Here is a 25,662-nt window from a genome sequence, read left to right as displayed (position 1 = left end):
TGCAAACAACATTTTGTTATTCAGTAATAAAAGATACAGAATCTACTCCTCAATATCTTTTAAAAGTTCTTGTTAGAAAAGAGATCATATTCGTGTTTCCATTGACTGATAAGACTACATTCTGTAATCTCTCCAATCCCCTAAACACAGGGTCATTTTCAAATTTTATTTTAAACATTATAAATTCAAACAAAAGCATTTTGCTATTCCAGATAAATTCACCATTACATTAGTATTTACTTGTTAGTTTCTTCAGCCAGTTGCATCAAACTCAGGTAAATGGGGAAACTGAATGACTGAGAAAAGAATTTATTAAAATAAGCTACCCAGAAGAAAAGATGTGTTTGCAACGCTTCAGAAAAGCTATATGCGCATTTAGGTATCATGTTAACTAGAAAACACTAGTGATGTTGTTACTGTTATGGTTGTTTAGTGGTCAGATTCAGTGTCACAATCCAGTCCTTTGCAGAGGCTTTAGCTGCAAGCTGCTCTACAAAATGACTTCTTTACCTAAACTGAGACATTAATCCCCTTTGAATGTCTGATTAAAACAAATGAGCTCTCCCAAATACTGCAGCTTTTATGATCCACATGCAGAATGAATTTTCTAGTTTCTGTTAGGCAAGTTCTCTACATCAAGAAACTTTACACTTTGAGAGATTTTGGGGAATAAAAGGAAAAACAGGGCAAAAGGATCATGTTCAGCAATAAAAAGCAGGCCAGGGAAGCTATCCTCCCATGTAACCTGTTCTTAAACATATCTTACCTCAGTTTTCCCAGTTTGACCATAGAATTTTATAGGTGAAAAAAATTACTTTAGAGAAAACAATAACATGTTTAGTGCTCTGATTTTCATCTATGATAGTAATTTTTTTTATAAAATTGAATATTAAATATATGCACATAAGAAATTAACTTGACAAGAAACAAGTAATACACAGTCATCATATTCAGAAGTCTAGGGAAATGTACTAAAACAATCATCTTTATCAAAGCTCATAACACATAGAATGTAAGTAATTTTGTATGACTGGTTAAAACATTTGTTTTATATTTCCATAACTTAACTTAATGCTTTAATTTCTCTTAAGCTTTTGATTAACTTTTAGCAAAATTGTCTTAAACTTTTTTCTTTCATCTGCTTTGTTCTAAACAAACTCACTTTACTTTCCTTAAAAAATAATCAAGTATATTAACTACAAAGACTGTATTCAATTGCAGGTTGTGTTGCTATAATGCATGAGAGAAAAAACAGGAGCTCTTAGATGCCTTACCTTCAGCCGGAAGCAGACCAGTCCCAAGACAACCTTAGCACAGATCTCAAACCTTTCATCCTGAAGGACTAAGTGTTCAAATTGATGTGACAGTCTGATGTGCTGAGAAGAGAAAGAGTATCTATATTGAATACATGTGATTCACAAAGAGAAAAGGTGTGCTGAAGTATTTTCCATTCCTTTGCTCTGTTCCTTCTGGTGATGTGTGATAATATTCACATACTGCCATCTGTTTGTGTTAACTTCCATCCCATTTATGACTTTCAGAGACCATATGGAGCCATTGCTGTATTAGTATCTCAGTCTGTCTGAAGCAGTGCTGGTCTACTTCATGAGACACTTCAGCACAATTTGATATGATAACACATTAAGAGTAAATAATTTAAATAATTCTTCTTTAGGTTTTATACCACTGTTAGTTTTGGCTGGGAATGGCTAAAGAATCCAGAAGTCTTTAGAGGGAAAGGGGGAAATGCACAGATATACTGGGAAAAAATTGTGACAATTTCAGTGAAAATTTAGCTGGAAAGATACACTTTTTAGAATAATTCACTTAATATGTGAAATCTGTGAAGAAAGGGAGAACTTGCTCACTATTCTGAACTGGGTGCTCAAGTTTAGTTGAAAAAAAAGTTGATAATCATATACAGTACAATCAAGAAAATTGACAGCAAATCTCAGCAAACATATTGAGAAGTTACTGAGGCAAAAAAAAAATAAATGACATTGGGCACCAAGCCAGAGCAATTATTCTGAAGCAGATGAAAACAAAATACAAATAAATAGGAAAAATACTAACAGACATACTAAAAACCAGCTGGGAAGTCTTAACATCAGTCAGTGATGTTTTGCTGCTTTGCATTCTTCCAAGGAGGAAATGAATTTAAATGCACTTTGAAAAAACCAACCCATATCCTCATCGCACACTTGCAGTGCCTTATCCAGTCCTCCTCCTACTGTCTATATCATTAGCTTAATGTTCGCTATCCTAGAAAAAGCAAAAAAAAAACCAAGCAACCAAGCAAGCAAGCAAGCAACCAAAAAAGGTAAGACAACAGCAGCAACCAGCCATTTCAATTATAGTTTGTCTTCATGCAATAGCAAGTCTATACCAAAAATTATCTGAAACATCTAAAAAAAATGTTTAAAGATTCTTTAGATTTTATATATTAAAGATTGCAGATAATTTTACAAAAATAAACAACTAAGCCAATGCTTTTGCACTTTGACTTTTTATAAGTTCAAGGACAGTTATTAAACAAAAAATGAAATGAAATATATCACTTTGGGTCAAGCTTAAATGTTGAATGTTTCATCTCACAGGGACTTCTTCCAAAAGGACAAGGCAAAACAGAAACTTCAGAAAAGAGAAAAAAAGAAGAAAAAAAGCCAACACATTTTGCAATCTTAGTCATAGCTTTCTGGTGTTTTTTTTATTTCTTAAAATAGAAAAACATAGTTTAGATTGAATTAAAGTATTTCTTCAAAACTTTCATATTGGGCTTACTGGTACCCTACACAACCAGCCAGTTTTCCTGTTATTACCACTTCCGCTCTGCTGTTTGTTACATCCATTTATCATCTCCCTCTAAAATTAGCCTGAAAGCTCTTTGAGTCAGGAATGAGACCAGTAAAATGCTCAATCCTTTCCAAGGCATTTGAATGTTCTGCTAATATAAAGAGCATGAATTTACAGCAGTGAAATCCAATCAGAAGTATCTGCATACATACAGATACTTGTATGCATAATAAGTGCATGAAAGACATATGTAAAATAGGCACAGGTGTTGTAATGGTCTCCTATCCTCACATTCTATAGCTTTAACCAAACATGTATTTTTCACAGCTCCACAAAATTCTGCACTGCATGTACTATGTCTTAGAAATCAAAGCCATAAAACGAATCATGTTCAATGAGAGAAAAATTTCACAACTGTCCAGCTGAATGTAATCACTAGCTGAATTTCATCAAAATTTATCCAGGTAAGAATTGAATGAAGCAAACACTTAAGATCTGGCTTACTGTAAGAAGTTTGTACAAGGAAAGTCCAGACCCAAGTTGTCCATTTTATAGCAGGCACTTATGTCCACTTTTTCAACTAAGTGATTTTTCAAGAATTTGAAGGAAATAAAAACAAGGGGAAAAAGAAAATTTTTAGTTCAGTCACAAACCAAAATTCTAGAAGTATTTTGCATTCATGTCTGGATGCAGATACTTTTATCCACAGCAATTGTTAACAAATAGCAATAATTGGTAAAGACGCTGGGGGGCACCAAGCATTTTAGGTTTTAGTGAATTGGAAGGAGAGAAAGTGGGTATTTAACTGGAGTTTCAAGTGTACAGCCAAGGCCCTGCACCTTTGAACCATAAGCTATTATCCTGAATTGCTCTTACAAAGGTTGCTGCAACAGTAAAGTTAAATATTATTAAGCCTGGAAGTTCAAGTTCTGTAAAACTGCAGGGCATTTATATGTCTCAAGTCCAAAAGCAGTACCCTTGCTCTGGATGTGAGCGTGGCAATAACTCACAGGAGGACACGTGTGGCTTTAGTCCTTCAGCTTTTCAAGACAGGGAGGTACACTGTGAAAATAAGTCCCGTCTGGAAAACTGCAGACACTGAAACTGAGGATAGGAAAGAATGAGAAGTAAAAGACTGACAGGCTGTTCTCAGTTTTCTGCTGAATGTGTACATACCAAGTCTGACCTATGGCTATCTTAACTCTCCAAGTGCTTTTGATTTTAACATCTGTGTCAAGATGTGTCCCTAGTACCATTAACTTAAATTTGGAGTTCAAATATTATTTAACTTTACAAAATTATTTTATCTAGAGCTGTTTGATTTAACAAAAGTGTGGACAGAAGCAAACCAAATCATACACTGTTTCTAAAACTATCATTTGAGCAATCCCTTCATCAGGTGGGTTCTCAGAGTGGAATCACATGGACTGCGTTAAGTGTCCTGAGGTATCTTGGTATATAGGAACAGAATAGCAGCCCCAATCTTTGCAGTGCAATTTAGCTGATTGAAGAAAGAGGCTTGTAAGGAATTGTTATGTGTCACTATAATCTCAGGTATATAAATACCCACTGCTCTTCTGCAGAAGAGTGAGAAAGGAAACAAGGGATCTAATTAATTTGGTTATTGGATTAAGGGAAATACCTTACATAATCAGTAAATAGGAGCAGTAAACTTGTGAGGCATTGTGGTCCTTATTTTTAAAAAAATCTGTATTTTTTGATGTATGTCTGTGAGTAAATAACTGTAACTATAACTATAACTATATAACTATAACTAACTATAACTGCTTTTGCACTGAAGTGTTCAAGCTGAATTTTAATTTTTGGGCAACACCTTCAAGGGCTAAAATAGCTTCTGATTGCAGGGAGCTTCTCTGAAGCATCAGAGTACACTACTGTGTATATGCAGATAAGCTTACTTGCATAGTCTTGATCACTTCATATTTTTTCTCCTATAAATTTCACTTCTTTGCCTGACTTAGCCTGCATCCCACTACACTGAAGGGAAATGCTGTCAGAGGAGTCTTCTTAACAGCCACTCTCCAAATACTATTTCTAGCATTGCTCTTCTTTACAGTTCCAGTTTCTTGGACTCTGCTGTTAAATTTAATGGCGTTCATTATCTTCAGTACATTGATTACTTCTGGTCTTAAGGAGGATTAAGCAGAGTCACAACGTTCAAACGGCTTGCATATAAAAACACACTAACTCCTAAATTTCTCAAATTAATTACCAGCTGTTTGAGAGGACTTAAACCAACAAAGGAATAACAAAGAGATGGTCAAGCAGTTCGAAAATGGGCAATTTACAAATGGGCCATTTGGATTTCACATTTATACAGACTCTGAGTAGTTGGCATCAGTCCAAAAGACTGTTGTTGCTGGTTTGCTCTTTTTACATCTCCTCTGTGGCTTTGGGACTTACCTCCAAAATTTTTATCTGTCTCTCCCCACATCCTTCAAAGATGACTATCCTCCCCTTTACCACTGCTTTAAAACCTAATACTTTGCAATAGATTAATATGACATGCTGTGTGTGAAGAGTGCATAACTGTAATGTTTGGAAAACAAAAAAAGTTACTGTATCTAAATCCAAGTCACACATTCTCATCTCACAGGAATATTTTAGTTCCTAAATGCCATCCTTAAGCAAATGCCAAGTTGCAGTGGTTATCCCAGTCATTTTGATGTAGACCTTAAGTCTGCAAACACAACAAACATCTTTTCCTTAAAATATACTAATAAAAGAGGGGAGAAAACATATTTTTGTGACAGTTTACATCAAGAAAAAAAAAAGTTTGTGAAGAGATAGTTGCAGATATCTTTGGTCTTCCACACAGAAATTTGCTAACACACAACAAATAGAGTGGGTTCTTAAGGATCTACAGTGTTTTTTTGCCCTCTATATCATGTCAGAAGCTCATAATTTTTGAAAATCTCAAATCCCTTTGTAAATAACACCAGGCTGCAGAAAAGAAGCCTAAGTAGAAATCTATAAACACTGATCTTCCTAGAGTTTTCCATGATTTAGGAGCAAACATAGGCATTTCCTTCCCAGATTCTAGCCCAAGGAGCTGCTTCAAACCTCTCCTCTTCTGCCCGACTCTGTTACCCTTTCCTCGGGGCAACACCTTAACACACGAGACACTTCTTCCTGCTTCCCCAGTTCCAGCGCCTCTGCTCTCCACTGGAAGGTTGCAATACCTGCCTCTGCCACTGTTCCTAGGTCTTCTCATTCTACTTATGTCCACTCTATCACCCACTCAAATGCATCTCCATGCATGAAATCATCATATGCAGCTTCAGAAATAATTCTGGCACCTACAGGGCTTCCCTTAAAACCCAGATGAAAGTCCCAAGTACACAGCAGACAGTACCAGCCTGGGACCAAGGAACTGCCTGGGACTGCCTTGGCCAGCAATAGGAGTATAAAAATTGTTATTTACAAGATGCATGTTTGAAAGAAAGCAGCTTCTCAAGGTCAGGCATGGGGATGAGCAATGTTAGAGTTCACCTAACAAGTGAAGCTAAATTCCAAATTATTTTTAATTTAGAAACTTGTCTATAGGTTTGAAAATTTAAACCAATGTCAGGCTGGTTTAGGTACTTCATTACTACTCTACCAAAAGAAAAGTCATCACAATCTACCTGGAGTTTGTGATAATTCCTGAGAAGACAGAAAAAATGTACAAGATAAGAAATTAATTTTTAATTTTTATTTTGCAGCCCATGATATAATTTTATCAACATATCTGAAAAATCACAAGAGATACTTTAAATTCTGCTAGAGTAGGGAGCAAATGAAATGTGATTATTTATTGAAATTTAAGTTCAACAAAGGCTTGCTGCAGATAGAAATTACTTTTTTTTTTTTTTTTTTTTTTTTTAAGATGCTTTGGAGCCCACTGAACCAGCATTCACTGGGGGTGGGTAGGGAGGTATGAGGAGAAATTAATTTAATAGTTCCAATTTGAAGATGTGTACAGTGAGAAAAATTCTTCACCTAATTATTCCTCTTGTGTTTTCTTAACTTATTTCTATATCTATACTGAACAATTTATTCCTCAGAAATATAAACCAAACACACTCATTTTAACAAGTGCTTGGAAATCTTAGCTGTCTGAATTACCTTTACAAATGAGAAAACATACAAAGGTTTTACTTTGGAGTCAGTATATTTAAGAAAAGATGCATTTTCTTAGCCTTCCTGAACTGTATTGTCACAGAAAATATTAAAGCTTGGCCCTCAGCTGTGATTCTATGAACACAAGCAGCTTTTGGCAGGACAGTCAGGGAAATATGTGGGAGACAGGGAAAGTGGGAATTTTTTGAATGTAAATACTGACCTGTGAAACCAGCCTGACTAAAGGCCATGCAATTGATATGAGTCTTCCAAAGCTTTTCTTAGGAATTCTTTTGTTTAGTACCAAAATTGAAAGGAATGTGTGTCTACAAGGAATTTGGTATGCTAGGCTAGGCCCTTAGCTAATGGATATTTTTGTAAATATTTAGAGCCAAGTCATAGCTCTCCCATCACTAGAGGTTTCCCTGAACTTCATAAAGATGAAAGGTATGCTTGGATTTACTGCTACAGAAGAAGTACACATATAGTTTAGACCGGTGCCACGTGTTTTTTAGTGATTAAAAAACTCTTACTTTTTCATCAAGAATAAATCTAATATTTAGTATTAACCAACTGTAAATTGTACAATTTTTTTAATAAAAATATATTTTAAACAGGAAAAAAAAGAAACAGCAGAGGTAGACATGACAAATTAGTCACTGTATCCCTTAATCATAATCTAAACATCCTAACAATGCATGCACATTAATAAAGAAGTAATGAATATCCATGTGTTTCCACAATAAAACCATGGGTGTGCTCTGGCTTAATTTGAGAGAGAACTTTCTACCATAGTGTAGAAATTCTAAAATCCTAGACTTTTCTTTCCTGAAGATGAGTACAAAATGAATGGCACCTTGGATCTGGCCAAGATATGAAATTGTGGCCTTACACAGGGCAAACAGGCAGCACCCTTGTTGAACTGAGCTGACTAAAACTGTTTCCTGTGCTTTCTGATGTGTACAGAAGTCACGGAGAGTAGACAGGTAGCCAGCTCACTTTCCCTTGCCGTCCCACGACAGGGTACCCAAGAAGGCAATTCCCAGTCACCTTGCGGATGTGCTCCTGCAGCCCCTTGACCCCATACATCCTCAGCACGAACCAGAGCTTCAGGGAGCGGAACCTTCTGCCCAGGGGGATTTGCCAGTGCTGCAACCCAAAGAGAAGAGCCTGTGTCAGAGGTCACCATTGCAGTGACACAGCACAAGGTACGCTCTGCCATGGTTTTGAAGTGAACCACATTGCCACATCCTATGGGCAGTTGTTAGAGCTGAATCAAATAACAGAAGAAATATCTATTCTTGTTTTATTAATACCTGTTTATTAATAGTGCTTAATACTCAAAATTTTCAAATTAAATTTGGCAAAGGAGGTTGGAGTCAGAATGGAAGGGTCACGAGGCAAATTAAATTTTCTTTGTGCATCCTGAATTCTCCTCAAAGGCTTTAGAAAGACAAGTATCTGAGAAACTAATGTATATTGGCTTGTTTAAAGTTGTGGGGCTAGCATCTACAAAGACAGACATGTTTTCCGTTTCAAAACAACAGTGTTTCCATGGTAAAAGATTAAAATAAAGATGCTTTTAATTTTTTTTGAACTGTGTTATTTACTATGTTAAAGAAAAAAACCACCAAACCTGCAACTTTAGGAAATTTCTTTCTACTGCCTAAATCTAAAGATATTGCACATGCAAGACAATTTCTGCCTTTAAACAACTTTTCTTTCAAAAAACAAAAAAAACCAAATTTCTGTTTGAAGAATGTTAAAAAAATTAGCAATATTCATCCTTCTTTTCAAGAAACATAAAATTTGGAAGTTTCTGATATAGTGGAAAATAAAGTCCTAAAAATACCAGTACATACAAGTAAGAGTATTAATTATTACATTGATTCTGTACTTACCCGATAATCTGTTACAAGACCTGGAAATTAAAGAAAAAAATGTTCACATTGCATCATCATCGTAACAGCCAAATACTTTAATCATTCTAATGTTATTGAAAGAACTGTATCTTAGCTATGCTTTACATCTGCTACAAACTTCAGCCTCATCAGTGTCAACAGGACTACTAAATATCTAGCTGGGTACTTGGCAGCATATTAAATGAAGGTGCTTGTAATAACCTTCATTCCATACCTAGTCAAAATATCCCACTAACAAACAGTTTACAGAAGAAACACTATTTTCCTTTCTGTTATACTGCAGATACTATGGAGATGACAGATCAAATATTATGTTTATTTTCTTCTTGTAGATAAACAAACAGTAGATAAAACAAGTATATTAATTTTGTTTTAAACAGTTTGTAGAATCCCCAGACTCACTTCATAACTCATTTTCTGCTGTGAAATGTCATCGCCTTTACCCTAGTGAACTGGTAACACTCTTTAAAATAATCCACTTCTTAATACCTTTTATACTCATACATATATTTTTTGCTAATTCTTTCAGATGTCTAATAAGTGATGGGAAATATTGACTCAGAATTTGACCTGTTCCTGCTTGGAGAATAGTATCCGGCAATTTTTTTATGGTATTTCTTTTGATGGAGTGAAAGCCCCTTACACAGACAAACTAAGCCACAAAGCAGTCCAGGGAGGCAAGCAGAGGGAATTATTAGCTGTCCTTTCTATATGCACATGGTGACAGGATTCACCTACCTTTTCTTTGAATCAAGGAATTAAACTGATTTCACAGTAAACAGTAAACTTTACTTTTACAATTTTGGTACTGAACAGAAGAATTCCTAAGAAAAGTTACTTGCTGTATGTCAGTGACAGAAATTAAACTGATGTAATATTTAAAGCACTTCTTTAGGAAGCACCTGCTTAGCTTCCTTATTCTGCCTTATTTCTCTGCAGTGGAGTATAAGCTTCATAGCAGAGTATGAACTTGGATTCCTTGGGAAAACACTAAGTACTCCTAGAATTGTTAGCTGGAAAGTTAAACTGTAGCTTCTGAATTTGACCAGTATATGCCATTTACATAATTTCAGCCTTTATGGCTGAAAGGAGCCTTTCTTTTAGGGAAAAAAAACCAAAAAAACACCAAAAACTTTTTCTTGTGTAACAAGCTCTCTTGCCAGTGTTCTCTCATTTGCAGCCAAAACATAGGAAAAAACATGGTCCTTCTTTCTCTGTAACAGGAGGCCATTAGGTCCTTTAACCTGTTACTATGGTGGTTTCCAGGTGGTAAAAAAAAACCCAAACCCACAAAACAGCCAACAATCATTAACCTGTTCCTGGACTTCAGGAAATGAGTGTGATTTTCTCTGCTTGCTAATGAGGTAAATTGATAACATCCATATTATTCTGCATTGTAGCAGCCACTTCTGTTTGATAGCTGCAAGACTAGTAGCAAAGCGAGTAAAGCAGCCAGTGACAGGATAAATAATCCTATGCTCCTGTAAGGGGCTATATCTAATGATCCACAACAACTCCTTTCACAAGCTGTGAAGCAGAATGTAATCAATGATTAGTGCTTGATTCCTTGATTACAAGCCTTAGTCTTACATCTGTATTTAACCAGGAGGAATTGCATTGAGGGAATGTATGGGGTGCTCACAATAGAGTATAAGGCTGCATTATTCTAACGCTGCCATGAGGATTTGACATATATCCTGAGTTTCCAGGCAAGCTAGTATAATCTTCCTGGTGTGATGATGCAAATCACATAAAATTATAATTAATGACACAATAAAGAATCTCCCTTTGGGGACACACATAATTACCATATGGTTATTAAGAGTAATTGATCACAGATAAGATATATTTTCCATTCATTTAAATTCTTGAGTGAAAGATGAGCAAATTCAGAAATACTACTTCATTTACTTAGCAAACCAGGATAGGAATTCTTAGACCTGAGAATACTGAGAATTCAAGACCCTCCATTTGACAAGTCATATTTCCAGGAGTGCTGACATCCCGTAAGTCACACAGGGGTCAGTGGGGACTGCAGCACCTTCGTGTAGCAAATTTGACTGTGTTTATTGAAGGAGTAAGTTGGAAGTTTAACCAGAGGTCTTTGCATTTGAAAAGTGTTGTCCAACTCCTTGGAAAATTGATCTAGAATGGGAATGGAGTATAGAAGAAAACCAGCATTCCTAGACTGCTAGTAATTGGCTGATCTCCTTGAAATCATTGTTAGATCACATAACATGCTATCACCCTTCTGAAGGCAAAATGAAGGCTAAAGAACTCTTTCTCCAACTGGGGTGATAAAGTTTTCAGGTCAACTAGGTGGCCTTACTGAAACTACCTGTTTTTAAGAAACATTTGGTTTTCTTCAAGTATTATTTAACCCAGGTGGATGAAAAGTTCTTGTATCAGCACTATCACTGTCCCAAGAATATTTCAATTTTAGGTAAGGCTGAAATTTTTTGCCTGAAGATAAATATTTTTAATCTATATAAAGTTAAGGCTAGTGCCTTGAATGTATTTGTTGTAACTTGCATATTCCATTAGAAAAGGAAAAAAAAAAAAAGTATTTTTTTTCTTAACAATTTGAGCCATTAGAGGGTGAACATCAACTCCAGAATTACTTCATGTTACTGTTTACTGCATTGTTCTATGTTTGCATTCCTGGGAAATGGAGGAAAGGAATAAAATGCAAGGTTTATGCCATTTCAGGATTAAGGCACATGAATCCATTTTTCCTAGGGCTTTTTAGTGAATAGTGGAATTCTGGATGGTATTAATTTAAATGTCAATGAGTTCATAGCCATAACAGGATGCACTTCTGAACACAGATCATCACCAGCAATTCCAGGAAAATGATGAGATTGAGTATATGGTAAGACCTACAGATGATTTACTCTCTTCAAAAAGTTAGGAGGGAACTCCCACCACATGCACTGCTGTGGCATTCTTCACAATTATTCAGCTAATAACCAAATGTGTAAAAATGGGCTTCAGGAGGGCAAATACCACTCTGCAGTTGCTAGGTATGTGCAGGGACCAGCACTAATCCATTAAGAGGCTTTGTACAGAGCCTGAGATTTGTAAGCTCTTTGTGAGCATTTTGTGAAGAGCTTTCATGAGCATTTTGTACAAGACAGATAGGCCACTCTTACAGTCTTTCTCTACAGCCATAAGAACATGAGAGCTACAGCATAATATCCCAGAAAGCTATCACTCAAAAGCAGAGCACAGACAGCAAACACAGTTCACTCTTTTTTTGTAGTTTCAGGGAGTGTTTGTTCCTCACATGGGTTTCTGAAAAATTTGAATCAGAGCTTGCATGAATAACCAAGAAAAAAAGTCACAGACCTTGGAAACTCTAAAACCAAATCAGACCCTGAAATCATTCTGGAGAAAGATGTGTTAGGGAAGACAAGTTAAGGGACTTGTTACACAATACCCAATAATATGTTTATCTGACAGCCAAAGATAATAAGAATTTTCTCAACACTCCTGCAATCAATCAGTGGTAAGTCTGAAACTGGGAAAATCCCCACAGAAAAGTAGTAATGCATAATGCTTTATGAAATTACTTTCCTTGTATTGCTTTTAACTAACTAAAATCTCACTAGACATGTATTTGCACTTTAATGAGCTTAGCTCCCTAGTGTGATCAGAAAATGCAAACAGCCTCCTAAACAACTTGCGTAGTTTAAGAATTGCCATTTTAATCTTAAGTCCTGTTTTTTTTTTCCATTAAATATCACAGTGCAAACAAAATAATTATAATCTCATTTAATTATAAAATTACCAGACTCCTGATGGTGATGCTGCAGGTAGAGAGGTTCTAATTTAAAGGCACCTATTAAATCTGATCTTTTTTTCACCCTGTATAAAAAAAAAGAAAGAAATCAAATTGAGAAATTTAAGAATAAAGACTTAAGGGATTAAATTTCCACAAGAAGTGAAGTCAAATTGAATGTGTTTAAACTGGCATATTTCCTGAGCACAGCCTGTGCCATTTTCAGTGCTTTTTCACAGCCATATCAGTACTGTACTTACAAGTAGTTAAGTGTAAGGCTCAGCAGGAACGGGCAGCATGACTGCACGACTGCATATTTAAAAACAGACAAGAAACAGACATAGAGGATCTTTTTATGGTGATAGACACTCACACCAGAATGTGAGACTAGCTGAAGCAATGTTAATGTTTGCAGTCAACAGAAGTTGTCTTGAAATTACTGCAGTACAAAGCTGCGTGGGAAGAGCTGCTGCTTCCTAAACATTGCACAGAGCCACGCTGAGGGTGGTGCTTTGGGGGTGCTGGCCACTGTCTCTCCATGCTTCTATGGAAGCAGCAAGAGCAGCCATCGGAAGGGACAAGCCCCCAGTCCTGACTCAGGCTCCCCTCTTGTACCACCCTGCCATTAGCTGGATCCACTACACAGTTCCTGACAGACATTCTACAGCACAATGTTACACAAGAGATGTGTAGCTTACTATTGCCAGCTAGGGCTGGCATGAGTAGATTGAGGTTCAAAAGCTAGTGCGTCCCTTTTATAGAGAATAAACTGTGTTTTGCCAGTGATTAGTAACAAGATTTTTCTGGTTTATGCTTCATGCTAAGTAAATCTGACTCACCCCCACAATTGTTGGGGTTTATAGAGGCAGAAGAAGAAATCATAAATCAAAAAGGGAAAGACTGCTACATCATTATATCATGCCTATAAATATATTCAAAAGTAAGCAAAAATTATATCAACACAGGGATACTCTAAATGACAAAAGTCCAAAACTTTTTTATGTGTTTTAAGTGTTTAATGTAGAATTTTAAATTTCTAAGTAAAAATCTAATTTCCAATATTTTAGTGTGTATATATAAGTGCACTGGCCAGTACATACTCCCACTCTCATTCACATCTAGGCTGTGGTCATGTAGCATCTTATTCAAACAAAAAAAAGCCTTCCTCTCATTAATGGTCAGAGAACTACCAAGGTCAACAGCTACATATTTGCTTTTAGGTATGGGAAGTACATAGCTGAAAATAAATAAACTTAGGCACATGAAAAATAGCAACAGATTTTCAGATAAAATAAAAACATTTAATAACCTAATTATTGCTAGAAATGTCTTGTGGACAAAAGGAAGAAAACAATAACCACAAACAGGTTTAATTAGGATAAATATTTTTAACAAATTGTAGGTTGTTCTACTGTAGTTTATTTTAAGTGTTTGATTACTTTGATATATTCCCGTTTCAGTAGCTCATTCTCTATGCAGCTAATCCAAGTTACAAGCAATGTCTTTAGATGTTTTGTGAGCGCTTAATTTCTTCTCCTGTATGAAGGTGTATTAAACAATGGAACAGGTAACTATTCTGCAGCAACATCTAGCTTAGAAGACACAAAAATGACATGGAAGTTTCCATAGGCAGAGCATACAGGAAGGGTGCTGCCACATTCTGCAAGTAGGCCCACACCTCAGGTGAGTCCCAAGTGCTCAGGAGGTTCACACCAGAGTGCTCAGTGCTCAATGTCTCCATCATAATGGTGGGCTCCCACCTCAGACAGAGCTGGCTCCCACCTCAGACAGAGCTGGCTCCCACCAAGACAGAACTGGTAAAGAATGAGATGTCAGTAAGCTGATAGCTTACAATGGATACCCAGATACTTCTTCTGGAGAGAAGGCTGGTATCTGCACAAGGTGTGCACAGGTGGATGACCTGTTGTCAGATGGCTGCATTACAAGACAGAGATAACAGGCTGTGTGGTAGTAGAGGGACTGAAACAGAGGTAGATGTGGCTCCAGAAATATACACCTACAGTGGATAACACTGAGCTTGAGACACCTTGGACCCTGGTGATCAAAAAAAGCAGGACTCCAACCTCCACCCTCCAACATTCAGATCAAAATCAGGTATGATTCTTTAGAGGTTTTAGATGTCTGTGAGCAAGGCAAACAAGGAGAGCCTACATCAGGAGCCACATGGTGATTACTGTAAGAAGAAAAGTTGAGTCACTACAGTGGGTCACTCTCTGTTAAAGGGACTCTGAGGCACCCATCTACCAGTGTGAAAGATGCTCCTTGACTACCTCCCAAGATGAAAATCATAGGCTAGATGATCTCCAGAAGTCCCTTCCAACCCTAACAAATCTGTGATCCTGTGAATATGTATTTCACAAATTATATTGGTAAACTAGAATTTTTTTAAGGTTGGATGTTATGCTAATAGACCAAGACCTAGCATAAGTAGTACAGATTCACATATTAGGTACTCATAATACAAAATGCACAACAAAACTCCTGGTGAAATAAGTGATGAAAATCTGTGAGAAGTGACTTACTTGAATTGTACATCTCCAGCTTTTACTCCAGCAGTATTTTGTGCATTTTTAATGACAGATAAAAAGGTGGCCTTGTATTATGAACCAGCAGGAAAATTTCACTTCAGTTTGTCTTCAAGAAGATTGTTCAAGCTTGTTCAACTGAAGTCAGGAAGTAAAATACAATTTCACTTTAAGCAGTCTTCAAGACCAGGCTGGATGGGGCTTTGAGTAACTTGGGCTAGTGGAAGGTGTCCCTGCACATGACAGTGGGCTTGGAAGTAGATGATCTTTATGTTCCCTTCCAACCCAAACTATTATTGTAACCCAAGAGAACACAGGTTCTGTGATCTACAGGTAAGTATTTCCTGTAAACACCTTTTTCCAGTTACAGAAAGACCCTTCCCAATCAAAAGGTAACACTTAAACCCTGAAAAGAATAATAAAAGTCAAAAACACCAAGACATTGCAAGATTATTATTTTCACTCTCTCTGAATGAAGACACTTCTTCCTATTTTATAATATTCTCGAGTATCAATTAAACAAGTCAGGAAAAAACTGATTATAGTTTCAAGACAAAGTCTCTAAAGGACTAATATTTGAATATAGAAAATACACCCTTATTGGACTGGCTGTACTAAATTAGTTTCTATAGGAAATTAACAGCTCTTTTCTTTACATCAGGAAGTCTGAGAATATTTTGCAAAAGCTTTATAATGAAATTGTCTCCAAATCTGAAACTACATCAGTGCCACATATCAGACTGAGTAGTTACATAATTACATTACAGATCTAATGGATAGATTATTTTAATCAGCTTGCAGTGAAAAGAAATTCAAATATTTACTGGGGAAAGTGCTGAGGAGTCAGGGTTATTTTGAAGTTTGCCCATCAATGGAACTCAGATTACTTTGGTCCTGAAATGGTGTTCAGTGTTTACTGAACTCTTTCCATATTATCATAGATCTTAATAATATACATAATTATAATACTTAATATATAATATATTAATATATAATGTATAATATATAGTATATATCATATATACTATATATATTAATATATTATTAATATATAATATAAATTAATATATATTATATATCATATAATTATAATAGATATAATATTACAATACTTAATAATTTCATGGATCTTAAGAGGACTATGTATCCTACACAGTTACTTATTTTTTACCATCCTTCATCGCTTATTATTACATTTCACCTTCTCAGGGAGTGTTACTTTTGGCAAAACAGATGAATTTTGGGCTTTAGAATTAGCTGGAAAATGGACTTGGCTTCAAGTCGAAGAGTTTAAGTGTACATTTATTCTGTATTATGTGAATAACCCCTATACATAAATGCCTAGCTGAATTGAAGCCTGAGTGGCTATAGTTGTGAAATTTTTTCTTTGAGTAAGGAGACATTGTAAGGTCTCTTCAGAGTCCTTGTACTGGAATCTTCCTACCTATGAAAACAAGCATTTTAAGCAATAGCTTATCTAAACAAAACAAAACAATCCAACAAGAAACAAAATCCAGAAAAAATATTTTTCTAAGTTTAAAATCTGAGCTTTACTATGAATAACCTAAAATCACCTGAGATGGGAACTCACAGTGTGTTTGTATATAACTTGTTTTACTGAAAAGCCAGGTAAAAGACCTTTAACATAGTTCCACAGGATTTTCAGGGAAATCAGAATTAATGAGAAACTAAACTATTAGGGACTCGACTGTGGCTCCTAATTGTTCTGCAAACAATGAAGAGAATGATAGTGTGTTGTCTAATTTGTAAGCTTCTAACAATGTCTTTGAGTAATGAGAAAAAGATGGGAGGAACTAGTGAAGGAGTTTATTTCATCATCTTTCTACTTCTTTACACACAGAGACACACTATGTTATGGGGTGCTGCTGCTACTGATAAACGAGGGTCAAAATGTAAGCCAACCACCCTAAGGAAAAGAAAAACACACAGTATTTTGGAAGATTTAAAATGCCTACATCAGCTGAAATACTAAAATAAAAACCATAATATATTACCTGAAAAGTCTACTTTGCCAGGGAAATTAAAAAGAGACAAAGGTTAACCAAAAGCAATTGAGTGATCACTGTCTTACATTTATTCCTCTTAAATAAGGTGATCTATTTCTGGATGATGTTTTGGAGTCTTCTTTTTTTTTGCTTTTGCAAATTTTGTTCTATTATAACTGAAATTAATGTTTTCATTTATTTTGATAAATAGTCTGCATTTGTTGAATAGATGTTTTGTTAATAAGTACCATTAATTGTGATGCTGGTAATCATTTAGTTTGGGATAAAACAGGATCATCTACTATGGAATGTTTTTAACAAAACCATGCAATTATTACTGCCATGACACTTCGCTTTGTTTGAAAGTATGTCTAGGGATTTCTATTTTGGCATCATTTAATATCCAAATGTCTCTGATGTCATCATCTGGGAAAACTGAAAGTCAGTACAAAATTACATAAATAGGCCTTTTTGAAATCAGCTGCTTTTCATCAGCCAAACCTTAATCATTTTTAGAAAGGCTTTTAAAAGATTCAAACCAAGAAAATGTTATGGAAAAGGAATATAAAAAAAAAAAAAAAAAAATTTAGCATGCACCGATATCCTTAAAGTAAGTTTTGGAACATAATACAGAACTTGGGCCTATTTTGAAATTTCACGTTTTTGAAACTTGGATTGAATGAAAGTCTGAATCTGTAAATAATTTATAAGATTTAAAGTTATGCAGTTCTCCTCATTTCAAATGAGAAATATAAAAAATGTCTACTCCTAGAAAGGAAGACTAATATAACCTCATTTTTGTCTCTTATATGTTTCCCTGTAATGTACTACTTACCACATTGCAGAGCAGTCAAAATTCACTAGCAGCCATTTGTGAGGATTAAAGTTAAATGAATCTGCAAACTGAGAATGGATAAATAAAAACAGAATTATGAAAGAGAAAAGGACCCATGTGCTAATGATATGACTTTGTCAAACTGTCTGTGTAACTATGAATCAGTTCCTGAATTAGATCTTTATAATGTTCATATTGATGTAACTTTATTTAGTAACTGTTGTAGTTAAATCTTCATTCATTTTGGGAGTGGAATTCATGTTAGGTATGCAGTTAGGCTAGTGGTATTATCAACATTTTGAGCATTTGTTTACAATTATACTTTCTTAATATGTATGCTATGGAAATGTGTGTATCTTATTGTGGTCTTAAATAAATAAATGAATCTGCATACTCAGAAACATTCACTGGGGTTCATAATCACATTTTCCAATAAAAATCCAATTCCCTAAGCTTTCTACTTCCAATAATACTAAACTAAAACATAAAAAATTAATATATAGCAAGAAATTCTGTATGTAATTCAGAATCTGCACATCATATTCCTTCAAAAAATCACAACTGATGAGGAAATTTTATTTTTGTAGGAATTATTGCTTCATCTAAATCAAAAGAAAAGCCACCAAAAAGTAAGCACTTGCAATAAATACATATTTATACACCATGTGCCAGGCCTTGTTTACTTGATATATTTAGGTGGGGCGTGAGAAGAAACCCAGATGGGTAAGATGGACACCATTTTGGAAAGGTTTCATCCATGTTTTCTGTTTCAACAAAGGCAGAAGTCACCAGCCTTAAAAAACTGGGGATGGGGAGCTGACAGCACCAAGGTCTGACTACTCCATATAGCACTCTTCTGTTCTCATTTGCTTCTCATAACCTTCCCTGTCACCTGTAAACCATTAACAATTGCTCTAATAAGAGATGATCTGTCTGTCTCTCTACCTATCTATACATCTATCTAGTTATCTCCCTGCACTATGTAAGGTAGGAAACCTATTCATGGTTATTAAATATTTACTCTTATGATAAATTCTGGCCCAGACAAGGGATGCTGTTTCATTTCCTTCAGGAACCAATAACAATAATTTAAAAAATACTCCCCCACAGGAAATTACAACAAGCTTCATTTGCTGATAAAAAAGAGACAGAAAGAAATGCTTTATTTGTGAGGGGGTTTTCCCTCCTCTTCTTCATTAGTCACTGCCTATCAGTCCTGTGTTTAAACTTCTGGCTTTACCAAACAGTAATATTTTCTCCACTGACACGGAAGACAAGGACTTATCTGACTGAGGGGAGCAGCAGGAAATTGAAGTATTCTTATCTAAGCAACTGAATGCCAAGTAGTTCAGCAAGGCGGGGGAAAAGGAACAGCAGTGCTGTTGGGGGAATATTTAATTTAGGTCTCTTGGTTATTAAACCCTGTCTGTTTCAGATACAGCTACTGCCTCTATACTATATGACTTTCAGGATGTAAGAAGAAAACAAGACAATATGAGCTCATTAATCTGTCAAAATTATTTTTTTCTATCTTTTTCTGTGTAATGTAGAATTAGGACGTTACAAATATGTCTTTAGCGATATTTGGCAAACAGTTCCTCTTTTCTATTTGTTGATTCAGTACTACTTGTTATTCTGAATGACAAACTTCTTATAGAGGGGTACTCACATACTCCCAGTATAAACCATTAAAAATTTAAGTAATGTAATAGAATGTGCAGGGATTTGTAGTGCAAACTGAGGTGCAGCTTAGTCAGAGATTCTGGAAGAGCCATTAATCTTGGGTGCGTAAGAAACACACAAATTCTACAAAAGAGCAAGGTTTCAGCAGGCTGATAGAGAAAAAACACTCATTCACCTCCACTCCATTTAAAAGATGCCTGAATTCAGGGCAGATGAAAGCGCTTCCCGCATAGGCTGCATCAATATGCATCCAGATATTTTCCTTATTACCTAAAAAAATAATTGACAGAAATAAATTAAACAGCAGATTAAAAAGCCCAATTATTTTGCATGAAACCAAGTGCCTGAGAGATTTCTCTTTGATGTTTTTATTTTCCCAATTTAAAATTAAATTAAGAGATTAAATGTTTCCACCATCTGGGTTTTCCTTAATTTATAAAATGTATATATAACATATTATTTTTCCTTCCCACTTCTACTGGAAAAAAGTTACAGAACCATAGAATATCCTGTATTGGAAAGGACCCATAAGGGTCATAATCTCTAGGTTTATCTTAATAAAATTAAGCAACATAAATTATTTTGTGGTTTTAATTTAAGAACCATTATAAAATACACTTTAAAAAAAATGTATCTACAGATTCAGCTGTCATTTCTATGGTAATAAAACTACTTCAGCAGGAGGAGATAGAATATTAGCTGTGCTCTCCACTTCTAACTCATGAATCACAAACACTTTTCTAAACAATACTTTTTACATATTTATAAACGTGCATGCACAAGCTTTTGAACTATGTGCAGCAAACTATTTATTTCAAGAATAGAGACACATGCAAAAGCAAGCACTGAAATTCTAAGGAAGTGCTACTTTTGATTAGTCACTGAATGATTTCTGCAGAAATATTTTGGCATATGAGCAGCTCATGTATATTCTGTAATAAAGTATTCACCGTCTGTGCACTGTTCTAATGCACTCAGTAACAATTATGGTCTATCAGTTAACGGCTGAAGCCCACATTACATCTTTACACTGGCCACCAAATAATTCTGGTAGTTATTTCCACTTACAGAGGTATATCCACTGAGATCTGCAGTTGGGTACCAAGTTCATGCTGAAATTTGCATTGTTGTGAACTAAATTTTCTTTTTGCATTAATGTCTGGGAAAGCTAATACAATATTATTCACAACATCCACAACTTAGGTTTATTTGAACGCATGTTGAAAGTTTAACTGATTATCTATTTTTAAATATACTTGGTTTGAGAGGCTGCTTTTATATCAAAGGACTGCTCCTCATGTATGATAAGGAAAAAATTAAGGAAAAAAGCTAGCACGAGACTTCTGACTTCACTGGTATGCCATCCTTCTGCTGGGCTCTGCTGCACAAGCAGGGAATCATTGAAGTGAAACACATGATTACTTGCTACACCTAAATGTATCAGTGTGACTATTTTAATAGGTCTATAGGAATAATACAAACAGCAAAATAATCTGTAGCTGCTAAATAGACTATTAGGAAACTGTTTAAAAAGAAGGATTAGGAGAAACCGAGTCTCTGGGGTTTGTGCTGAAAGGCAGGAAACCTCATAGAGCAAATGACCACCATACAAGCCCCAAAGTTTTACAACCCCGCCTGAATAAATTAACAGGACTTCAAATCAAGCTGTGTTTCTTTGAAGCTGATTCCAGCTGCTTACACCTATGGATTTCCTGTTCTAAATGTACACTTGAAGAGATATTGTGTGCTTTGGTAGCATTCTCATCAGCCAGCAAACATGATTTGACCAAGTCCTGCTGCAGATCAAAGCTAGGCACAATAAACCATAACACAGAAAGAAATACCTACGAAGAGTCCATGACTCGATCACTGTATTAAACACACTGGAATTTGTCCTATTTTCTTGAAAGAAGAGGGAAATTGGGAAGGAGAGAGTAAGGATTAAGAATAGATGGGGATTTTTGGGGGATATTTCCCTGCCTTTTATAGTTGTTAGAAAAAGACAGAAACAAAATACTTGGTGCAGAGCAGAATTAAGAGTTCAACTCTTCTGATATTCAGCATTGCTCTTGATGCCCTTGCAGGTAGAAGAGCTTGAAGAAGTGTGTTACAAACCGAGGCATTTACAGTAATTCTTATCTGACAGTATTCCAAAATAATGTGTCCTCCCCCCCGCCACACTCCCTGGAAAAGAAGCCTTAAGGCAATGTCCTCTAACCCTTTTAACAGCCTGAGAAAGCACATTTGCTGATTGACCTAATATTAGAAATAAAACTATAATTGATGGTTTTATCTATAAGTAGCTTTATTGTATTTGGACACCGACACTGCATGTCCTGGAAATGACTCAGCATGGTTTAAACTGGTATCTGCAATTTTAGAAAGAAGCAGCAAAGACTTACAAATAGGACCCAGCTCTAACAGCTTGTCAAAGGAGCAGCAAGGGGTGGTTCCCAGTGTTGCACAGAACTGCAGAGCCAATAACAAAAAAAAAGAAAAATAAAGGGTTACAGCATAGAAAAATACCAAAAAGAATAGATATTATAGAACAAAAAAAAAAGATGTTAGTCATTACCTATCCTTAGTGGAACTTTTAAGACTGTGGGTAGGTTTTTTTTAAAGCTCCCATAACAGTCCATTGAAGCAGATGCATAAAATAAAATGTTTATATAAAATTGAGTGGTAAGTACTGTAGTATAGGCACAGTGTTGTGCTAATGCTGTATTTTATGTATTTTCTATATGTTCCACATACTTATTGTGTGGCTCAACACTACCCTAACATATGAAAATTCCATCAAAATCATTTGCAGTTCATGGTAAAGAAGCAAATTCTGAACTTGAGGAACTCAAAGGTGCTGGAATTATTGTTGACAGAATAGATCGACAAATATTGCTGTCTTGCTCACAGCCACAGCTCTGCAACAGAGATTTGTAACCAGTTTATGCTCAAGAGATATGCAACCTGGAACCTGTTCACTAGTAGCATATGTTCACTATTTGGCTTGCAAGACTTTCACAGAGAAACTTCTCCCAGATTCATCCTAAAACACCGTAACAGTTCTTCCTTCGTTCTATTCATGTCTCATTTAATGTATCCTCCTGTGTGACCAGTGGGCTAAAAACAGAGGTAACATAAATACTGAAGTTTCACAGTAGAAAGATAATAAAACTAGGTGAAAAGGAGCTATTGTAATTTATTTGGAATATGCAGGTAGAATTTTAATAAAAATCTCAACTACCAAAGGCATATAAACTGACATTATTTTATTTTTCATTGCTACACTTATGTTTCACATACCCTGTCTTATTTCTGAAAGTACTAATAAAGGCCGAGTATGGTTTTTGTTTTTTATTAGATTTTTACATAATAAAAGACACTTTATAGTTTAAATAGAGAAATAAAGTATGCTGTATTCTAAAAATACAAAAGTACAAAAGTACAAAAGAATTAGATAATTTATCCAAGGTCATACATAAACTACAGTATAGCTAGGAGATGATTATAAAAATGCCAAACCCAGAATTTTGCTTATTTTATTTTAGTATTTTATTATATTTTAGTTACCTTTTCTGCTAAGTACACTGTCAGTGCAACATATTTTGTTCCTACAGTTTTTCCCTATATATCTGGAACTAGCCACATTTTTCTGTGTGTATATGTGCCCATGTCCCTTAGCAAATTCATGATGAGAACAATAAGAAGAAAAAGGAAAACCTAAATTATTCATGTCCATCCACTAGACTTTTCAAGAAACAAACATTCTGTCACAGCAAAACTTGAAAAAAGTCATTATTAAAATAAAAAAGGAACAATTCAGTATTTTTCTATATTAAGCCACTAAGAACTGGAGTTTGAAACAAATACAGTTCTGAAAATGAGAAGCACATTGTATGTATATAGTTAGTAAAATCATGACCTAACATATTTTTCCTTCAAGATAATCTAATCTTTATCTATACTAGGCCCTCCTATACTCCTGAGAATATAGGAGGACAGAAAATTGAAGTGCCTTGAGGTATGTTTAAGAGTTCTCTGGAAGATTAATCACACTCTGAGAGAGGCTGCTTTGAAAAGCTTGCAGGGTGTTCTAAATACGAGGAAAAAAGTTGGTCTCTGTTTTTCTTAAGAAGGCATGTGTGTATGAAGTGAAAATATATTTATCACAATGGAGGGTACTATGATGAAAATGTCAGTTTTTCTATATGCATAAAGAATAGGGGTTAACCCATTGGAGTGGGAAATAAATAAAAAGAGCGTACTATAGACTTAACTCTCCTTTTACACATATATTTTATGGTAATATGGTATGAATTTTCTAACAACATTAGAGTGAAATTGCCTTGGTTAGCAATTAAAATAATGATGGAAATTTCACAACAAAAAGTTACACATTAGTGTTATGAGTTTTGTACTGCAGTTAAGGTATTCTCCTAATCAGGATAAGGAGTAGGTTTTTTCAGTGAGAGATTATATGAGTTCAAACATGTGCTTTGTTGTTTAAATAATGGCTTACTCTGTAAAGCATACCTCAATTTCTAAAACAATTTTGTTTTCCTCTCTGCAGGTGTCTAAGCCTCAAAGCTACTTGTTTTAATTCTCAGAAACCACTTAGAGTGACAGTGTCTGCTCATGTCAGGACTGCCATTACCCCGCCTCAGTACTACAGAATGAATCTAACTCAATTTGTAGCCTGTGTAACACCAGAAAAATCACATTTGTGCAAAGGGCAGGGGACAGACTGCATCACAGAAATGGGACTGATGGCTCCATATAGCCTGCAGGCCTTTTCCTTTTCAGGTTGTGTACTTCAAATTTGACTCAGCCCTTGCCTCTGAATACAAAGCAGCTAAAATGCTTAACTCAGTCATCTCATGTATTACTTTTCTGAAATGGAGAGCTATGTTGGGAAACATATGAATCTTTATGATTCCTGAGAGCAATTACTCTCAATCTTTTCAACTGGAAGACCTCCTACAGTTTTTGAAAAAGATGTGGACACATTTTGCATGGTTCCACTACAAAGTTTTTCATTTGCAAATAACTAAACTGAGGCAGAACTTTCAAAGTTTGCATACTGTTTTTATTTTCTCCTATTCAGTTTTTGCCAGCTTGTACTCATGAGAATGTCTGTGGCCTGAAGAAAACTGCAACGGTTCTCTAAACCACCATTCAGTATTTCACAGAACAGCAATCATTCACAAACTGTGGATTAAGAAACATAACCCTAGACATCTCTGTATATCTCAAGAATGCTTCTTCCAAATGGAAATCTGTAGCCAGGATCTAAGTGTTCTACTGAAAAGATGACACCTCTGTCAGTCTGATTCTGATTTATTCTTTCCCTAGTGAGTCTGGATAAAAAAACCAACTGCTTAATATCCTGTGGATCACATTCAGAAGAGTCATTACATCTAGAATCAGAGAGATTTCATGCTGGGCAGCAGGCAATTGTGTTGTAGCAGCTTTATACTAGTTGAGGTTGTTGAAGTATATTGTGCATTGTATATGCCAGCTGCAATCTGTCAATGCTGACTTACGAAAGACAGCAAAAAGCTCACAGGCCACCTATATACGTTTAGGTGAGCTAGGCTTGAATGCAGTGGACACTCTATCTGAATTTAGAAGTGCTTAACTTAGTGGTCCTCACTTCTGAGCATCCTAGACAACATTCTGCCAACACAGAGGCCTGTCTCAAGCTGGGAGCTCAGGGCCCAACTGAGAGAGGCATTTACACACAGGCTTAACCACCAGTGTGTGTTAATGAAATGGACATGATTTCAGTACATGTTTTAAAGCTCCTCTTAGTTCAGAGCCAGGTGAAGGGCTGCACATCATTTGTGCTGGGAAATGGCTCCTCAGTAGATTGTACCAACTTTAGTGCTTCAACACCTGACATAGTTAAGTGCTTTGTTTGCACAGTCTGCTTGCCTTACCATATGAAAATATCTGTTTCAATTTCTGCAAAATTATT

At 35.6% G+C, this 25,662-nt stretch overlaps 1 protein-coding gene across 5 annotated transcripts in view; it reads right to left on the bottom strand.

The window, feature by feature from the left end:
- Positions 1–25,662, bottom strand: part of DDC (dopa decarboxylase) — a 73,148-nt gene that overhangs the window by 6,719 nt on the left and 40,767 nt on the right. For 4 of the 5 annotated variants that reach the window (XM_088059000.1, XM_014256829.2, XM_014256831.2 and 1 more), the window contains 7 exons: positions 22,091–22,157; positions 19,864–19,958; positions 18,006–18,073; positions 12,628–12,704; positions 8,817–8,836; positions 7,966–8,064; positions 1,275–1,376 (listed from right to left, as the gene is read on the bottom strand). In XM_088059000.1, coding sequence (XP_087915126.1) covers positions 1,275–1,376; positions 7,966–8,064; positions 8,817–8,836; positions 12,628–12,704; positions 18,006–18,073; positions 19,864–19,958; positions 22,091–22,157 — 528 coding nt within the window. The remainder of the gene's footprint in view (positions 1–1,274; positions 1,377–7,965; positions 8,065–8,816; positions 8,837–12,627; positions 12,705–18,005; positions 18,074–19,863; positions 19,959–22,090; positions 22,158–25,662) is intronic. The other variant, XM_014256830.2, reaches the window with a different exon arrangement.

The sequence above is a fragment of the Pseudopodoces humilis genome, chromosome 1, assembly GCF_049639895.1.
Source record: "Pseudopodoces humilis isolate 2021_Gansu_Grassland_sample_001 chromosome 1, ASM4963989v1, whole genome shotgun sequence".
Taxonomy (NCBI): domain Eukaryota; kingdom Metazoa; phylum Chordata; class Aves; order Passeriformes; family Paridae; genus Pseudopodoces; species Pseudopodoces humilis.
The sequence above is the reverse complement of the archived record's forward strand: the minus strand, read 5'-3'. Positions and strand labels throughout refer to the sequence as shown.